Source organism: Caloenas nicobarica, chromosome 8 (assembly GCF_036013445.1).
Source record: "Caloenas nicobarica isolate bCalNic1 chromosome 8, bCalNic1.hap1, whole genome shotgun sequence".
NCBI classification, from domain to species: domain Eukaryota; kingdom Metazoa; phylum Chordata; class Aves; order Columbiformes; family Columbidae; genus Caloenas; species Caloenas nicobarica.
Window position 1 is genome coordinate 25,382,134 of NC_088252.1, and position 11,935 is coordinate 25,394,068.

An 11,935-nucleotide genomic window follows, 5' to 3' on the forward strand; every position below is an offset into this window, starting at 1 on the left:
ATGTTGAGGATTTGCCATTTTTATGACACGTATATATAAACTTTTCAGCTACTGTTTGTGAACGAACTGCACTTCTTTCCACCAGTAAAGGAGAAGTTGTGGTGCTCTCCATTTCTCTTGCTTTAGTCTGCCAAAAAAAGCTGCATCATCCCCTTTTGACAATTCTCCTGCTTGGCATGAATAAAACAAGTATGTGTCTTTGTCCCACAGAGATTTTTCTAATACACTTCATATGCATGTGCACTTTGGCTGAAAAGATCGCGATGAATCAATGCTTTGTAGCGCGTGGAAACAATTTTAAAAACTCCCATCCCTTCTCCTCCCTGGTATTTGCTCTGATGTGAATATCGAGTCTTTTCTACCACACGTCTTGCCAGCAAGTTCACTCCGAGGCGACTACATTTTATTAAGACATTGATTCGGACGCGCCGTAATTAATGCGTTGACTTTAGTCCCAGGTGGATGAATACAAACAGCTGAAGGACACGCTCAACAAAATGCCGAGTTTCCGGCAGCCTGAGAAGCCAGAAGGGGCAGAGGAGGAGCCGAAGGCGCGAGCGGCGTCTCCCCGCAGCGACCTCCCCACGCACCGCGGCGCCGCGGCCGAGGAGCAGCACGAGGTACCGAGCTCTAGGAAGCGGGTTTTATTCACCGAAACACTATCTCTGTGCTTAACTTCCATTACAAGTGTACATTTAATTGTACGCGTCTGTCAGATCTTGAGCAAAGTGGTAAGGAACAGGTTAATCTCCCTAAGCAGTAGAAAAATTTATCCACAATGGCCTTTTCTGATGTGACTGTAAATGCACTTAAAACTGGCTTGTGTAAGCTGTTTCAAGAAGTTGCTAAAAATTTTAATTTTTTGAACAATAAGTAGCCTCTAAAATGTTGAGTCTCTCATGTTACTAAAAAGCTTTACCAATTTCTGAAGAAATTGTCTTGTCATGTGCTTTACAAAGTTTCAGTGGCACACTTTTAAGTCAGTATATTTAAAACTGGCACACTACCAGATGTTCAAAAAGGACAAAAAAGCAAAGCGTGGATGAAGTCTAGAAGCTACAATATCAGTTGTGGTTTTGTTTTACACCAGTTCTTGGCCAGCAGAACCCGCAGGAGATAAAACGACAAAGTTTCCTTTGTAGGTACAGAATTGTGATAGTTTGTTCCACTTCAGGTAAAACGAGGTGTAACCTACTTCGTGACGCAATTGTACAGCATCCGTGGCTTTCCTTGGCTCTCTTGAAAACACGAAGTCCTTAACATCTTTTGCACACATCGTGTTGTGTATGTTTTGCAGAATGAGAAGCCAAAAGAGAGAGAAGAGGTAAATACCCAGGGAAAAGAAGACAGAGCTGAGTCTTTCCATCTGCAGAGAAGGGCTCACAAGGGCCAGCCTGCCAAAGAACTGAATATTCAGGAGCAACAAGAAGCTGGAGAGGATGATGAGCAACGTGTTGATGGAGCTGAAGAGGAACGCAAAAAAGAACTTGAAGAGGAAGAAATGGAGCAGGCGGGTCAGCCTGAGCGCTTGGAGGAGGAACAGGATCAAGTGCCAGAAGAGCACGAGTGGCAGAAACAGGAACAGAAAGAAGAAGAAACCAACATGGTGGGTGATCATCTTCATTCAGAGGTACAGAGCTCTCTTCTACTAATTGATTAGATTTGTTGTTTTAAATGGAGGCAGCTCTTGTCGTTGCTGGCCATGGGTTGCACTCGCCTATTTCTAGGTAAAATCGGTGTCATATTTATAGAAAATTAGGGGTTCAAAGCACTTGGGTGCACAGGATTGAGGCTCAACTTCAGCACACACGTGTGCTCACCAAAGGCAGCTCAATTAACATTAATTCTGCTGATGGACTATAAGAGCAGTCAGGTTGGGTCCCATCTTCTACGTTAAATTTGAGGACTGTAGTAGCTGATGAAGAGAGAATGAGACTTGAGTGCTCTGCTGGAGAGCTGTCCTGCCTTACTCATTTGATGAATCTCAGCAAATTGCGGAGCGTTTCCTTATCAGATCTGCCTGCCTTCTGTAAACACATTTCCATCTAAATGCTCGCTGTCGTTTGACAGGAAATTTTAACTGCAAGATGAACAGAACTGAAATAGCCAGGGGAAATCAGTGCACAGCAACGACAAGTCTTGCTCTGTGCAGCTCTAAATAAAACCAGCAAATCCTGAATTTACATTCTAGATCGGATCTCCAGTGGAAAATAGATTTTACTGATCTCACCTTAAGCTTTGTACACACTGTCCTAGTAGATGAACTGTGTAACTCCAGTGGGATGAGAAGCCACTGTTGGAGAGGTGCAGTGGATTAGAACAGCAGCAAGAGGTTAAGCTGTGAAACTGGACTTAAAGTTACTGCTGACTTTACAAGAGTGTGCAGTGCCTCATTTAAGGCTCAAAGAAACCCCTACTGAAATTACCAGTTAAATCAGTGGATGTGTATTTGCTGTCGTATCAGCCATCAAAACTTCCTTTTACTGGTAATATGTTGGTGGGGGGAGACGGGTTATTATTATTGATGTTTAAGAAAAGCATGGCTCCCCCCAGCCCATCATCTCCTCTTCCTTCCCCATGTCCTCCACAAACACCCCAACACTTCCAGTCGGTGTTCAAAAAAATAATTAAGCAGAGACAAGAAAACTTAAAAGAACTTTGCTGTAATTCTGCACGTAGCATCTGCCTAATTTTCCCTCTTGCCACAGGTTCCTGCGTGCTTGTGTCTGATCATTGTGATTGATGACTAACGCATTTCTTTGACAGATAACATCGACAAAAGCCGTAACAAGGAGACATAAGGCAGCTTATGAAGAACAACTGGAGCAGCAACACCTTGCAGCCCAAAGAGCAGAGGAGGCCAGTGAGCTCCGGGAGCACCAGGAGTCGCTGCACCAGCAGAGGCTGCGCGGGCAGCTCCTCCGGCAGCAACAGCTCCAAGAAAAAGAGCTTCAGCTGCAGAAACAGGCAGAAGAAGGAGAAAAACTCTATAAAAACCAGCTAAGGTTAAATTCTTTTACATGAGTTTGTCACGGTCAGCGCTGTGGGTTTTATGGCTTCCACCACAGCACCTTTGAAAAGGGGGTGGTTTAATGCCATAACCCTGGGCTGCCCAGATCCTAAATTCAGTGAGTCTCATTCCAAGGATAAATCCAATTGTTGTTTTCAGGGTTTTTTCTTTTTACGATGGAAGCCTCTGAATTCTGGAGCATTGCTCAGGAGAGCTTAGGGGCTTCTGGCATTCAATAACCCGTGTCTTAAAGCCTGCTTTAAATTAGTAATTATTTTCCGCTAAGCAGCAATTATGATCTTGTCGTACTGAGGAGCTCCAGTATCAAATATGCATTAAGTACCCAAGCTAAAGTTCCTCTTAAATGTGAGATGTTGTTTTTAAGTAATTCCATGAGGACTTTCTGGACAAGAATGACTAGTGGTATTTGCGTTGTAGAGACAAAAGCATGATTTCAGGAGAAACCATCACCTGTTACTGTCAAAGTTATTCTGAATGCAGTTATAGTCATGATATTGCAGCTTCTACATGCCTTTCACCCCCATGTCACTTTTCCTTATGCTGCTTCTTAGTTTAAAATTGTTAGTGACGTTTTTTGTCTTTTGGAATCTTAAGCGCATTGAATTTTCTTTGCTGAAACATTTAAAATTAATTATTAACTCGACCCATATTCTAAAAGGATTTTGGTATGAGCCTTTCATAACTGGATAGTCGAAATATTCAGTCCTGCAAGAGCAACCACACAAGTAAACCCCTTTCAAGGTGAAAGCTAAAACTGCTTATTCAACAAAATAACTAATCCGTGCAGTCTGTCTGTAAGAGCATTTATCTGAGAGGCTCTTTGCTCCCAGTTCACAGTATTTGTGCCTTGGTTATGGAATATATTATATATACACTATACACTAGCTTTGGAGTCTTGAAAATACAAGGCAGATCCCACTTATATATGGAGAAGTACAAGCCCAGAAATTGTATAGTAGGATAAGAAAGTCTTTGTTCTACAATGTGTATCTTCTTTCAAGAAAGGTGATGTGAAAAAATAGGTAACAGAAAGCTAAACTGGAAGCCATTCTGGCAGGAGCTGGGAGAGGCAGAGATGCAGTAGGATGGTTTGTTTATTAAAGCAAAACCACACTTTTTTGAAACTGAAATGACATATTTGCATTTCATTTTCTCAGCCAACAGGGTCATTATGAAAACATGGACCATGATATCGTACAAGGGGAAGAGGAGCAAGGTACGCGGGAAGAGGAAGGAGGTAAGAGAAAAATGTGTGTCCCTACCGTGTTCACAGGTTCTCTCTGTACTCCCTTTCATGCGAGATTTTAATATTCATTTCATATCCAGTTTGGATTCGAGTGAAATATAAATTCTCAATTTAAAACCAGAAGCTGAAATAACACTGGCTGAGCTGACTGAAATGCAGGAATTAATAAAATCATATCCACATTCTTGAAATGAAGTCTCCTTTAGATTGAGCTGCTAGGGTAGAGCTTTGTGGATCTTGGTCACGTTCCTGGTTTTGCCTATGATTTTGTTTGATCTCTTCAAATTTGATAATATTTCAGTGTCAGTTTCCTACTAGCAGTAAAACAATTCCATTAGCATTATGCGTTTAGGTAAGCTCTTTAGATAAAGGCTGCCCTGCTGCTAAAAGCCCATTGGAAGCAGGTATATAGGAGACTCTTAAACTGCTGTAATACAATAATAATATCAAAAATTTGTCAGCTTATGAACGTGACAATCAGCACCAGGATGAAGGTGAAGACGAAGATCAAAATAATGCAAATGAACAGCAAGAACCGGAACGTCAAGTCGAAAATCAGCAGGCTGATGAATCAGTGAGTATGAATTAAGACACTATGGATTGCAGTCGTTACTGAAGTGAAAACCCAGAATCTCATCTGACATAATTGCGCATTACAGAAATAAGATGAACCAGAGGTCTGCTAGGAAGACAAGTTTGACAGCTTAAAACTACATCTGTATCTATTTAAAGCTGTCCTTACTGATTTGGGAAGAAAGCAAAAAAAGTTTCCTTGTTGGAAGCAAGTTGCTTTTCTACATTCCTTTGATCTGTGCTTTAGGTGGGAGAAGGATTTGGACTTAGCTGGGACTTGAACGGGTAAACTTGGAGTCAAAAAAATAACAGGAGTGAGTCACTGGTGGGCAGTCAAAAAAAAACCAGTGACAGTATTTTTCATGCTGTCGTTAGTTAAGAGGGTAAGAGCCAACTCTAGCCACTGTGAGCAGCTGGAGTCAGTACAGAAGAAGAAATGTGAGAACTTGAAAAGAGAATGTACTCCAGCAACTAACACAATATCAACTGCACGGAGGTCTGGATGCACGAGATCCAGTCCTGTGCCTTTGCCAAGGTTCCCTCTCACTTGGTGTTGTGGAACATCAAGTGTATCATCTTTACTCCCCCACACTAAGTCGTATAGTAAATATTTCTAGAGGATCTTTGTCAGCTCTAAAGATATCAGAAACGCTTTTACTGAATGATAAGCAGAACTAAAATGCTTCTTTTCTGAATGGCAAATTATGAAGAAAAATGAGTGTTGTGTTGTTTTGTTAGACATAGAGAAGGTCAATATTGCAGAACAGACTGGTACTGAAAGATCCCATCAGCTCTTTTGAGCCACGAGCATTTAAACTCTTTATCTTTTTTCACCTGGTCTTATCAGGCATTGACAGTTGTCAGATAGGCAGGAAACAGAAGGAGTTCAGCAGCCTCTGCGAAATAAGTCATCAGCTGTGGTGTGTGTTTCAGCAGACAGATCCCCAGGCCGCAGTTCTGTGTTCAGTGCTAACGTACTTTTGCTCTCAGGAACTGACACTTCTGCACGGGCTCGGGTTTGATCTGGTGGCCCCTGATGGCCGTGGAGAGATTCCAGCTGGTTTCACTGGGTACGGAGTTGGCTCTAACACAGCTCATGCTGGGGGAGCTTTCAGGTGAAACAGAGTTTGATAAAATACATATTTAACATTCATTTCTGAAAGTTACAGAAGGCAGCCATGGAAGATATGAATCCTGCTGATGACCCCAACAATCAGGGAGAAGATGAATTTGAGGAAGCTGAGCAAGAGAGAGAAGAAAACCTACCAGATGAAGATGAAAAGCACAAGGAAACGGGTCAGAAGCAAGGACCTCCGGGAATGGAAGAGCACCTCGTGGTCAGTACCGGGAAAGGGAGCATCTGTAGGTCCTTTCTGAGGACAGCGTGGCACGGCTTGGCCAGGGAACGCTGAACTTGGGTTTTTAAATCTCTCTTAAGCCAATATGATGTGGGCAGGTAAAAGTGAGGAATTACCCCTGGTGACACACTGGTTTGTCTGTCATCCCTGGCTCCCCTCAGAGAGGTTCTGTAGTTCAGAGCCCCCATATTTCCCTTCACACAAGTCCCCACAAGAACACCAGCTCGTACAATCTGTGTCTTTGCACAAATCCCTTCTGTGCCACTTCCACGTCACCAGCACTTGGTCGCCTGTAAGCAGTGGTGTCACCTTCCTTCTGTGGCCGTTCCAGTGAACGCCGCACGTTTCAACCCTGTTTAAACTGGAAACTCCTCTAGGCAGAAATAATCTGTATTTTTATGGCGTTGGTCTTTAATGGTGCGAATATTTCTTTGTCTTCCTACTTTGTATGGAAAGTCTTGCTTTATTCTGTGAAGTGGTTTTTATTATAATCATTCTCCTGTCTATTTTTTAAATTAGGGCAGTTCTAAATCATGTAGCTAGACTATCATTAATGCTAATAAAGGCACTATAACTTCTTATGCTATTACTGTTACTTTAGCTTTACATAAAGTTTTAGTTCCAGAGCAAGAAGCTTTAACTTTCAATCTTCTACAGTTAATAGGCACACACATAAACTGAATTTTTATATTATCTTTCTACAGATGGCAGGAAATCCTGACCAGCAGGAAGATAATGTGGATGAACAATACCAAGAAGAGGGAGAAGAGGAGGTAAGAAAATGGATATAAAGCGTAGGTGGCCTCAGGTATCATAGCACATCTCCGTTACTATTCAGTGGTGACATCTTCTATAACTGCAGAATGAGCCCAAATCTCTTTGGCTTTATGAAAGCTTGGAAGTCTCTGCTGCCCACTTCTGGACACAATTCATCGTTACTCATGCACTGCAATCCATTAGCCTTGCACGCAACATGGTGTTAATTGTGCAATAATCGAAAAGATTAAGCCATTCACAAAATAAGGAAAAATTCCTGAAAACTTCAAGTCACCGCAAACCTCATTAACTTTGCATCTCTAATCACACTGCTGTTCTGGGCAAACTGCTTCCTTGACCAGTTACTCACTCCTTAGCTCTGCGATTTATCTGTGCTCCTCCTAAGCAATCCAAGCTACGTATACCCCTACTATTCGTGCAGACAGTCAGGAAGCCATTAGCACATCGCTTTGAACTGGAGGAGAAAAAGAGGGGAAGGGACTTTTTCCTTCCCATGTTGAAGGGCACGCTCGCTACACACACACGAGCATAAGCTGCCCTGCAGTTCCTCAGTACGTACCCAATCAATTGCTGTTTTCCACTTCATATGCAATGATTTACAAAAAGCAATAGAAGCAGCTACTCATTACTCCCTTACGGGGACCACTTTGTCTAGATTAGATGGGATGCACTTAGAATTCACCAGTTCAAAATACAGTTACTTAAATCAAACCAGGTCATTAAGAACTGAGAATATTTGGGCTTTGGCAACTACTCTTTGGCTTACAGGAAGTGATTTAATACACGTTTCATAAAGGGCTCATGTGCTTACTGGAAGTATTAAAGAGTGAGCAGTGATTGAATGAGCACTCAAGAGTTAAGATGCTGTAATCAGGAATCGTTTCTTTAGTAGGTTGACTCAAATATTGTATGTCGCTGTTGTTTGAAACTTTATCCTAGATATCCCTGCTGCTCACAGGCAACTGCTCTTATAATACTATAATAAATACACTCTCCAACTACTGACGTTGCTGAGAAGGCTGTTGCTGTTCAGGAGAAGGTGGCAGCAGCATCTGGAGGGAGGGAGCCCTGTCAAAGCAGCAGCCTCGTCCCTGCTCTTTGTGGCCAGGGGAGGTGGCAGCACTAAGTGGCAAATATTTCTCAGCTGGCTGAACTGGCTTTTTTTCCATGGGCAGAGCTGTGTGGCCTTACAGAAGTATCTTACCAGCTTGCAGGACACCATTTGGAGCAGATGTGCACAACAGCATTCTCCAAAAGAAAAATCAAGTTTACTCTGAAAAATACGCCTCTCTCAAATTTACACCTAACCATAAAGGGACATGGAAGTGAGGGAAAGTGCTGATGTACCAGAAAGAAGTGATAGATCAAGATCTGAACATCTGGGAAACAGACTGAGTGTGGCCTGCGCTGTCTTCAAGGATAGAATTGGAGGAGATCAGTATTTGTTCCCAGTGCCCCCTTGCTCTTTCGTGGGTTTCCAGGAGCAGTTGGCAGGAGGATCACTCAGCTGCTGGGAAAACACAGACAGTTACTGTTAAATACCTGCATTGCCTATTGGAACTGAGATAGTTTTAGGAGTCTGCAGTGAGAGAAAGTGTTGACAATGACACTCTCACTATGAAAGAGAAGGAGAAAATAATATATATTTAACGTTAAAGCATGGAATAGGAATCTCAATGTATTACCTGATGATGAGAGGGTCTGTGAAAACTGTAGTTAAATATGTTATCAGAGGATGCGAGTTGCCTGATTGTTGGTTGGTTTTTTTTCCTCCTTTAACCTCTCTATGCCCTCTCCTCCCCATCTTTTGAATCCTCATTCTGTAAAAGTGTAGCTGTGAAAACATATACATTTATGCCACAGGCTACTTTTCTAAAGGAAATGAAAATATACAGAACATCTCTGTGCTTTGTAGATCCAGGAAGACTTGACTGAAGAGAAGAAACGAGAACTGGAACGCAACGCTGAAGAGCCATATGGTGAAAATAATGACAATGTAAGTACTGTGGAAACCCACAAACTCGGTGACGTGATTAAACACTTAACGCAGCCATGGTCACGTCACAGCGACAGTACGGAATAATTCTTGTAGCTTGCTTTAGATCGTAGACCTTAAAATATCATTCTGGCCCAGATTCCACAAGGACCATTGGGTCCAACTCCTGCCCCTTGCCCCAAAATAAACTATAAGGAGATTGGCAGTTGCACTGGATCTGTTTGGGGTTTTATATATATATATATATTTTGCCCCCAATCAGGCAGATGAAAAGAATAATGGAAGGGCAGATCAAGAGCAAGAAATGCAAGAAGAAAACCACCAGAAAGAAGTTCATGAAGAAAATTATGAGGAGGAAGAGGAGGAGGAGGAGGAAGGCAGAGCTGTTGCAGCAAAAACTCGCAGACGAGGGGAGATGTAGTCCTCTTAATTTTTTCTAATTTTTTTTGCAGCACACAAATTCTTGTGTTTCGAGTTAGTTTTTTTTAAAAAACAAAACCCCAACTTTTTTAGGATGTTTAATTTCCAAAAAAAGTTTGTGTTTTACACTTCTTACTTTTCTATTAGATGCTCTCATATGTTTCTATGGACACGGTATTTTGATAGTCTAGATTAGGATTTCTTTTCTATTAAAGCTGTACATAAACAGGCATCATCTAGGTTTAATTTTTTGTCATTCTGGGCATGTTTTATAAAGGCTGTTTTGGATGCTTTCACCCTGTCCAAGTCTGACAGATGTTGGGTCTAATTTCCAATACATACAACATCTGAGGGAATATATCTAGTGCCTAAACCCAGTCGACATTAATCGCTCCAACTCTCATTGTCGTCCTTGCCGCAACTTTTACGACTAAGGGCAGCCGCCCTGCCCGCCCAAGGCACGACCTGTTGTGGGGGCCGACGGGTAGTTTCATTCATTATAATCTCATTTAATTATGCAAATCCTTGAAGATAAGCACATGCCTAGCTCTTTGCGGGACCAGGCCTTTTATAGGTACAGAACAGTTATAAAATATGCAAGTTTTACAAGCCTTCAAAATACAGCCAGGTTAACAGCTGTTAATTTTGGCAGCTGTTTATATGCAGTTAAATTATGCATTTATTTTAATGAGCATATCTAGGTACTTCAATTACATGCACTACATAGCAGATAATGCAAATGGTGCTATGCCGAGATGAGATGTGAGCTGGAAACCAATTCAAACTTGAAGATCCGTGATGCCAAATCAAAACACTACAGCTGTCACAGGAATGAAGATTCACAGGAGGAACAGTTTTGTTGTCCTAGTTAATGTATAAAATATTTGACCAGAGGAATCTAATGACATCGCCTCAGACTGTAGAGGAGGCTGAGGCATCGGAACTGAGTTGACACCATTGGTGCAAGATGTTGAATTAAGGCCTTTACCTTCTTTTACTTATTTATTTGTAAGTCTTTGCTGGAAGGATTTCTGTGTCCCCTAGTGGGAAAAATCAGACTGGAGATAAGTCCCACAGAAATTTTTGGAACAGCAGACACCTCTAGCACTGCATGCCAAAATGTAAAGGGGGTGGGGGGGAACGACACAAAAATTGTGCCTTGGGAGGCTACTATGAACGTAATCACAGTGCATGATTATATACAATATTTGTATTGGTACACACCCTAGTTATTTAATATATGTTAAAAGGAGAAGGGGAATCTGGATTTCCCAGGCTCTGCCCCATTGCTGGAAATGGGGCACACAGCAGCTCCCCAGGAAAGTGTGTGTTAATATATAATAGAGGGTTTAGGATTTTCCCCTTTTTTTTTTTTTTAAATAATGATGCATAGCAATGGCTTTAGTTTTAACTTTTTATATGAATGTAATTTAATTCATTTTTCTACTAACTCAATTTTGTTATGGTTTATAGTTGGTTTCCTTTCTTTGCAATTTTCCTAAATGTCCCAGACACAGTGCTTATGTTTCATAGGAATATTTTTGTTAGCAAGTATTTTGGGTTTTCTAGTTACCATAAATCAGATTTATCTTATGTATAAAAAAGTTTACATGATACTGTAAAATGTATAATATGTACATAATCTTCAGAATACAATTATTTTGGTAAATTGGCCTGTATTTTTAATGTCACGGTTGCAGTATTTAATTATTTGAGGCATAATAAAACTTGACTGCAGTCAATAAACTAGAATATGGTTCCTGATCTTTCACGAGTGGGATGGTTTGCTGTAGTTTTCCTACTGGTTTGTTCAGACTGTTTTAATAGAGACACTGGCAGAGAAAGGGAAGGAGCTGGGAGCCACAGCGTCATTTTGGGGCAAGCGGAGCAGCGTTAGGGCCACCATGAGCAATACTGGGGGTTTGTGCATTTTAAATCGTCATGGCAGCGGAGGCCCTTCTCCAGCTGGAGCAAGAGAATCATGGAATCATTTCTGTTGGAAGAGACCCTCAAGATCTAGTGTAGCACTAACCCACGTCCCTAAGAACCTTGTCTAAACGCCTTTTAAACGCCTCCAGGGATGGTGACTCCACCACTGCCCTGGGCAGCCTGTTCCAGTGGAAAAGGAGCCCAAGCCCTTTTCTGCACAAGCTTCTCCTCCAGAGGAGCAGTTGCCCACCCCACGGTGCAGGAGCTGAGGCCCCTGGCAGAGGATGAAAACCGACTCTGAAGGTACAGGTACTTATCAAAATATCTTTTCGCAACATGTCTCGCATCTACAGTGAACTACACACTTCAAGCATTTCTGTTAATGGACACAGCATTGCCTGTGGAGATGTGGAGAACATGGACTGTCTTCTGCCACACTTACAGTGCAGAAAAAGCCACTTCCAAAGTCATCTGCAGGTACCAGCGCAGCATCTTCACACCAAAATAAGCTGCTTATTACTTCTCTGCAGCTGCTTCAGCAATTTGCTGGCTGCGGATGAAGTTAAATGGGTGCTCGCGTGTTCTGCTGGCTGGTGGGCCCCAAG

At 42.0% G+C, this 11,935-nt stretch overlaps 1 protein-coding gene across 3 annotated transcripts in view; it reads left to right on the top strand.

Moving 5' to 3' along the window:
- GOLIM4 (golgi integral membrane protein 4) overlaps positions 1 to 11,165 on the top strand; it is a 33,097-nt gene extending 21,932 nt beyond the window's left edge. Inside the window, exons 8-16 of one of the 3 annotated variants that reach the window (XM_065640316.1) lie at positions 453 to 620; positions 1,298 to 1,630; positions 2,767 to 3,005; positions 4,189 to 4,268; positions 4,739 to 4,851; positions 6,014 to 6,187; positions 6,913 to 6,981; positions 8,901 to 8,981; positions 9,244 to 11,165. In XM_065640316.1, coding sequence (XP_065496388.1) covers positions 453 to 620; positions 1,298 to 1,630; positions 2,767 to 3,005; positions 4,189 to 4,268; positions 4,739 to 4,851; positions 6,014 to 6,187; positions 6,913 to 6,981; positions 8,901 to 8,981; positions 9,244 to 9,402 — 1,416 coding nt within the window. In that variant the 3' untranslated portion in view covers positions 9,403 to 11,165. The remainder of the gene's footprint in view (positions 1 to 452; positions 621 to 1,297; positions 1,631 to 2,766; positions 3,006 to 4,188; positions 4,269 to 4,738; positions 4,852 to 6,013; positions 6,188 to 6,912; positions 6,982 to 8,900; positions 8,982 to 9,243) is intronic. The other 2 variants (XM_065640317.1, XM_065640318.1) reach the window with 2 other exon arrangements.
- Positions 11,166 to 11,935: the final 770 nt, after the last annotated feature.